Raw genomic sequence first — 6,123 nt, 5'->3', positions numbered from 1 at the left:
GAATCATGGTTTTGCGATTTGGATTTACATTTTAGTAGACGTCCCTTTGTATTCATTGCCTCTTATAGTTAGTTGAAGTATTATCTGATTAGCATTGTCTTGATCCAGAAGTCATCTTCGTTAGCATTCTGGAAGTCCTAACTTTTTGTTCTGATTCAATTACTTTTGTTTCAATGACCAGGAATAAAATCTTTTTAACTGACTAAAATGTATAACGTGTGTTACCATGTATCAGTTCTGATTTCTGAAACTACTAATCAGAAGAACTATTAATTTGGATATATCAAGTAGTCTGTATACGTGTGTTAATTTGGATATATCATAGTATGTATGTATCATGCATGCATGCATGCATAGGAATAGGATCGATATACAGCCTTGTCTTGTTATCGGCTATATATACTAGTTGTTGGGTTGGGTGGCCGTGTACGTATATTGTCAGTGTTATTGGCAAGGGTGCCTACCTTTAATTTGTGTGGGGTAATCTGTTTTATGCATAGAGCAGGAGCAATCTGTTCATATCCTAGCTAGATATGACAGCCCTGAACCTCTTGATTAAGACCCGTTGGATGCGTGCAAAGTTGATTAACGTAGGAGCAATTTGTTCAGGGTTTAGTTTCACCAGATGGTTTCTTTTTACTTGTATTATTATCTAGATGATATTTCTTATTTTTATCAAACTAATAGTTTATTTGCACCCCCTCTCACCTCTTTCCATTGGTCGGCGATTGCTATATCATAATATCCAACATTTCCGTTTCAGGTTTTGGAGAACCTAAGGATACTGAGGTAGTACAAGATGCCCAGAACGTTTGTGTTTCTATCAAGTTGCTACGTAGAACCCTTGCATTTTAAACATTCAGAGATCTAATAGAAGATTTGTGCCAGATGTGATCTTGTAGAAACAAGAAATTACTACAATATACAACAAGTAGAAGACTCCTTTCAAAGTTTCAATACCTTGATTTTTGTTTGTTAGATGATCAGTGATATGGATCGTATAAATTCTTGGGAACTATAGACTGTAACTATTGTAAGAGTATGTTGCTGTTGATGCACTTTTGTATTCCTTATCACTCGAATTTACGCTGGTTGCAGACTTGCAGCTGCCTCTGATGCACTTTTGTCAGTTAAACATCTAGATATGTATACGCATCAGATTCTTAGCCCTAGATTCATCCCTGGCTAACCGAACAATCAAATAGGAGCAAGGGGATTGGTTCTCCTAGGGAATTAAACCTGCCCAGGGAATGAGTGACAGCAAGGGGATCAACTAATTCCAGGCCTGGATTGATTCTTCTCCTGGATTGGTTCCCCAGCTGCCGAACGAGGCCTTAGGGGGAACACGGGAATTTTACAAGAATCAGTTTAATTTTATAGGAAAAATTTCCCGCGTTCCAAGCAGGCCTTTATTGGCCCAACCTTTTCTTTTAGAGGAATTTCTTGGCCCAACCTATGACAGATGATCAGCCCCCGACCCATCTTTCCCTAAAAAAACACACCCTACCATCTACGTCGGCCCTGCGTCTTTTCCTTGCCAAGTTCTATTCTATCTCTCCACCCCTTCATTACCATATAAGATCTGCCGTAAGCCCGTAAGAGCTTACAACATGTAATTATCCGTCTTAAAAGAAATGCAACTCTTGAATAATTTTAAATCAAACTATTGAAATTTAACTTAATGTATACAAACAATTATAAATATTTATGATGTGAGATAAATATCTTTAGATTTACCAGATGTATAGTTATAAATATAGAATTTTGATTAACTAAATTTTAAACAGTTTGACTAAGGTAACACTTTTTGGGAGGTGTTATTTGCCATCGCTTCCAAGTTCCAACCCATACTGGACATGGTCTATCTCATCTGTTTCATAGAAGCTGCTGCATGTTTAAACAGAATCACCCTTTTCTGAACCTTCCATATATGTATGCTCCGGTGATCGACAAGATTGGACTTGCATTGGCCACCCGCCACCGGATGTGCGTGTTCCTAGTTCCTATTCCTACCATATAGAACATCGATCATTGGACTTGCAGTTCGATATGAAATGAGCAAAAGAGATCTATATATCTTCATGGGATCGAATAGAATAGAGTATTGTAAGACCAATCTATCATTGTTCCTGTTTTGAACAGTCGTGGCACACTGTTCTGTCTCGATGAAATAAGTTTCATCTTGGTTATCTAACTAACCCCACTGCTTCGGCTAGTAGAGCTAACATGAACTACGTGGCTCACACATCGAAGAAGGAATGATCACAGGCTCGCACCCAGCTTGCACGTCACGTCTGTTTGGTTGCTTGCCCAGGCAAGCTTCCCTGACCAGGCAGCAATCCATGTCATTGATTTTGACTACCTGGTGGCCAGGATTTGTTGCCAAGCACTGTCATGGTAGCAACCAAACAGGCCCTTCATATCCCTCTTGTGTCCTTCCGCTTCACCTTATATTCAAACCGTGAATCAAGCAGTAGGCATTTACGGTGACCTCGCCAAAAGTTTTGCTGATGTGACTCAAAACAATCACTTGAATCAAGCGATTGCCTCTTCAAGTCGGTAGTCTCGCCTCAGTTTTTTTTTTCGTCCAAATTGACCATCGTCTCTCAATCCCTCTGAATGTCCTTGGTATGTCGATTGCTATATTTTACATCTCCATTTTTATAGTTGAAAAATGCTAAGAACATGTTTGGATCTCATTCTCATAGTGAGAATCTGGATTCTAGACAATGAGTATAAAATATCACGATTCTGTTAAAGAAATGATGGACGTTTGGATTTCATTTTCATAGCGATTATTATTGGTGTAGTAAAAATCTTCAAAATAGCAGGTTTGGGTAGATAGTTGGATTGTTTGGATCTCATCCTTATTTTTCTACCTCATTCTCTTTTTTCTTAGGAGATCCAAACCGAGTCTGTTGTTTAGACAATAGTCGCACCCTTTGGCTGCCTTATTATTCCAAGTGGATCCTCCATGTTAATTCCCATTTGAGCACTAAAGAAAAGGATAAATCTAAATTCCAAAAATCATAACCATACAACCATTGACTCCATATATAGACTCTAATTACCAACAACAATTATAGTCATAACATTTATTTTTTTGTTTTCTAAAAAATAGCCGCATTTGTCATTAAGAAAAATAACAAAAAATGGTCCATAAGTTTTGTTTTCTAAAAAATAGCCGCATTTGTCATTAAGAAAAATAACAAAAAATGGTCCATAAGTTTACAGTAAATTACTGACATTATGCCATTGTGAACCCTAAATCCACGCCTAAATTATCTACATGTGCCATTGTGAAATATATCTAAAGTAAGCCCTACATTTGTATTCACGATTATTTATTGTGTCATTACAAAAAATAATTTAAAGTAAACCCCAACATCCAAATTATTGACTTGCATCATTATGTAAGATAATATTAAATAACCCCTTAAATTTACTAGCTTCTACTATTATTATGGAAAAATAATTATAAAGTATGTCTATATATATGTTTTAAATACTAGTTCTACCATTACTTATAGAAAGGTAGCTCAAAGTAAACATAAATATATTGTATGCCCACCATATAGACTAATTGCATGCATGTATGATTCGATGGTTTTGTAATCACAAAAAACTTATTAAAGAATAACATGCCAATACAACTAGCAAATCATTTTGAATTATGTTAATAATTTAATACTCATGACAATAAATTACATAAGTTGATACTTTATATAAGTTTATACATTTGGATTGAAACGTTATGACATATCTACATTGCAATGACTATTTTTACAAAAAAAAAAACTAGTGCGCACAAAATTCTTCGATAAAAGAAATTCAACATCTAGAGTGCTAAAACGATTGTTTTGCCATTGCAATAACTAAGCCTAGGACCTAGACTATTTTTTTAATAGCATACAAAGGTGAGTTTTAAATAAAATATACAACAAATACCGAATTTCAACTTAAAATAATAAAAATAGTAACTAATAAGTCAAAAATGAAAGCTAAAATATAGGTTTATGACTTCACGGCACATGGGCTACAATAAGGGTTGGTAAAACTTAAGCTAAGATTTCAACTAAAGATATAATATAGACACGTAGAGATGTGAGGCAAATGGGGAAAATCTATGACATAACTTAAGTAATTGGTAAATCTATCATATAGATAGAGATCATAGACAGATCTATATGGATATCGTGCACAAAGACAAAGAATTTTAGTTAATTGTGGGAGCTAAAGTTATCCATGAACTTCTAATGCTTAAGATTATAGTCCATGCAAAAGCACGAGTGGTTATAGTAATAATTACATGCGAAATGGTCAATTTATTTTGCTTGTGTGCCTCCTTCTATAGAACTTGTTAGCTGAAAACAGTTGCTCAGCTCATTCCAAGGTCCCCACCAATCATCTACATGTCGTATCACCCGCTAGTCACCAGTTGTGCAGCTGCTTCACCACTGGCTGGTGATGTCCCCTCAAGCTCCAAAAGTCGAGCCACAATCTCTTGCTTCTTGGCCTTTAGGTCATCAATCTTTGCATCCAACTTCTCTAGTTTGGTCCTCAGCTTGGCAGCGTCGGTGATCTCCCTAACTTTCTCCTTTTCTTTGTCCTCGCTCTTCTCTTTCTTTTCCTTCTTTGGCTTCTTTTCCTTCTTGTCTTTCACAGGTTTCGCCTCTTCAGTGTGATCCTTGCACATTTCGATTTTGATAAAAAAGGAATGAATAAAAAATGCAGATGTTCACCATGTTTCATGCATAGATATAATTATAGTGCAAGACAATAAAATGTGAATTGATTGCCTGGTACGGTGCTGCCTAAATACAAGGGCAAACTATTGCATTGATTACCTTGTCCTTCCCCTTTGCTGGCTCGTGGTGAGTTGCAACTTCTCCTTCCATCTGGATTGTGGTAGGAGCCCAAGAAATCACAAAATATATTAGTATAAGATCCTAGAACTGAATACACACATCAATCAAATAAAGTATATTTATCCATCAGCAATGCATCTTCCAAACAAGAAATCTAAGTGTTGTTTGAAATCAGTGCTTTCCTTGACCAAGATAACAAAGCTTAGTTGTGAGAAGTCTTCAAAACAAAATGTTGCTACAATGTTGTTAGATCGATCCTTGAAATTGAAGCAAAGCCTGAAAAAAGTGACATGCTTAAATTATCATGTTCTAGGAAAATTTAATTGTGACTTGGAGCAATGCATTTCTATAATTAGGGTTGTGTATAGATTTGGGCATATGTTGTGGGGATAAGAGTGGAAGTCTCACCAAGCCAGATAACAACCACAAAAACTTAAAATCCATTTGGGTAAAAATAGTATTTCCTTTTTTATAAATGAAAGTACCATCCCTCTTCATCCTCTCAAGAGAGGAATCAAATCACGCTATTACAAGGTTCACCACAAAAAATAGTCTCACACGACTGGCAAAGTCATAATTTGGTTAAAACCCATGGGAGGCGAAGAAAGCCATTGTTGCAGACTCCAGCTTGTGACATGGCTGTAGGATGTGGTCTTTTCTCTATTCACATGTTGTAATGGGCCCAAAATTGTAGCCAATGTGCCCTTGAATAGAACTCGCAAATATGTTTTAGGTTGAGATTTATCAGAAAAATAGTGTCAATTCTTGTTAGCCATATGGACTAACAAAAAGTAGCAACACTAGTATGTAATAGTAAATTATACACTACAAGAATTTTGGCTTTACGTGACGTTTTGATTTAGTCATGGACAAGCGAAAACGCGTCACAGTTAACTATCGATGACGGTCCAGTAAAACGTCACCTATCCCGCGTCATACATTTTTTAGACCAAAATAGAACGTCACAGGTTGGTTTTTTGGATCGTCATGGATAAACCGGAGGGCAACTATAGGAAGAGGCTATGGTGATGAACTGAACCATCATGGTTTTGCTGCCACTTCAGCTGTTGCCATGTCATTAGGATGCCACCTTGCCACATCATCAGTAGGCTTTTTATGGCCTATTTTCTTCAATTAGGCCCATGTTTTGTGTATTTTTTTAGATTTAGTTGGGCCCATATTTTAGTACACACTATTGGGCTAGCCCAATTGCATAGTAGAATTGGCCCATTGTGGCCCATAACATATCAGCAAA

General features: G+C 36.5%; 1 protein-coding gene across 1 annotated transcript; it reads right to left on the bottom strand.

Moving 5' to 3' along the window:
- Positions 1-4,244: 4,244 nt before the first annotated feature.
- LOC136473466 (protein PXR1-like) lies at positions 4,245-5,182 on the bottom strand. Its single transcript, XM_066471108.1, has 3 exons — positions 5,053-5,182; positions 4,848-4,900; positions 4,245-4,687 (listed from the first exon to the last, which is right to left on the bottom strand). Exons 2-3 carry the CDS (start codon positions 4,896-4,898, stop codon positions 4,421-4,423), a joined length of 318 nt encoding a protein of 105 aa, XP_066327205.1. The 5' UTR covers positions 4,899-4,900; positions 5,053-5,182; the 3' UTR covers positions 4,245-4,420.
- Positions 5,183-6,123: the final 941 nt, after the last annotated feature.

The sequence above is a fragment of the Miscanthus floridulus genome, chromosome 8 (genome assembly GCF_019320115.1).
Source record: "Miscanthus floridulus cultivar M001 chromosome 8, ASM1932011v1, whole genome shotgun sequence".
Lineage (NCBI taxonomy): Eukaryota > Viridiplantae > Streptophyta > Magnoliopsida > Poales > Poaceae > Miscanthus > Miscanthus floridulus.
This window is presented reverse-complemented; position numbering and strand designations above follow the sequence as displayed.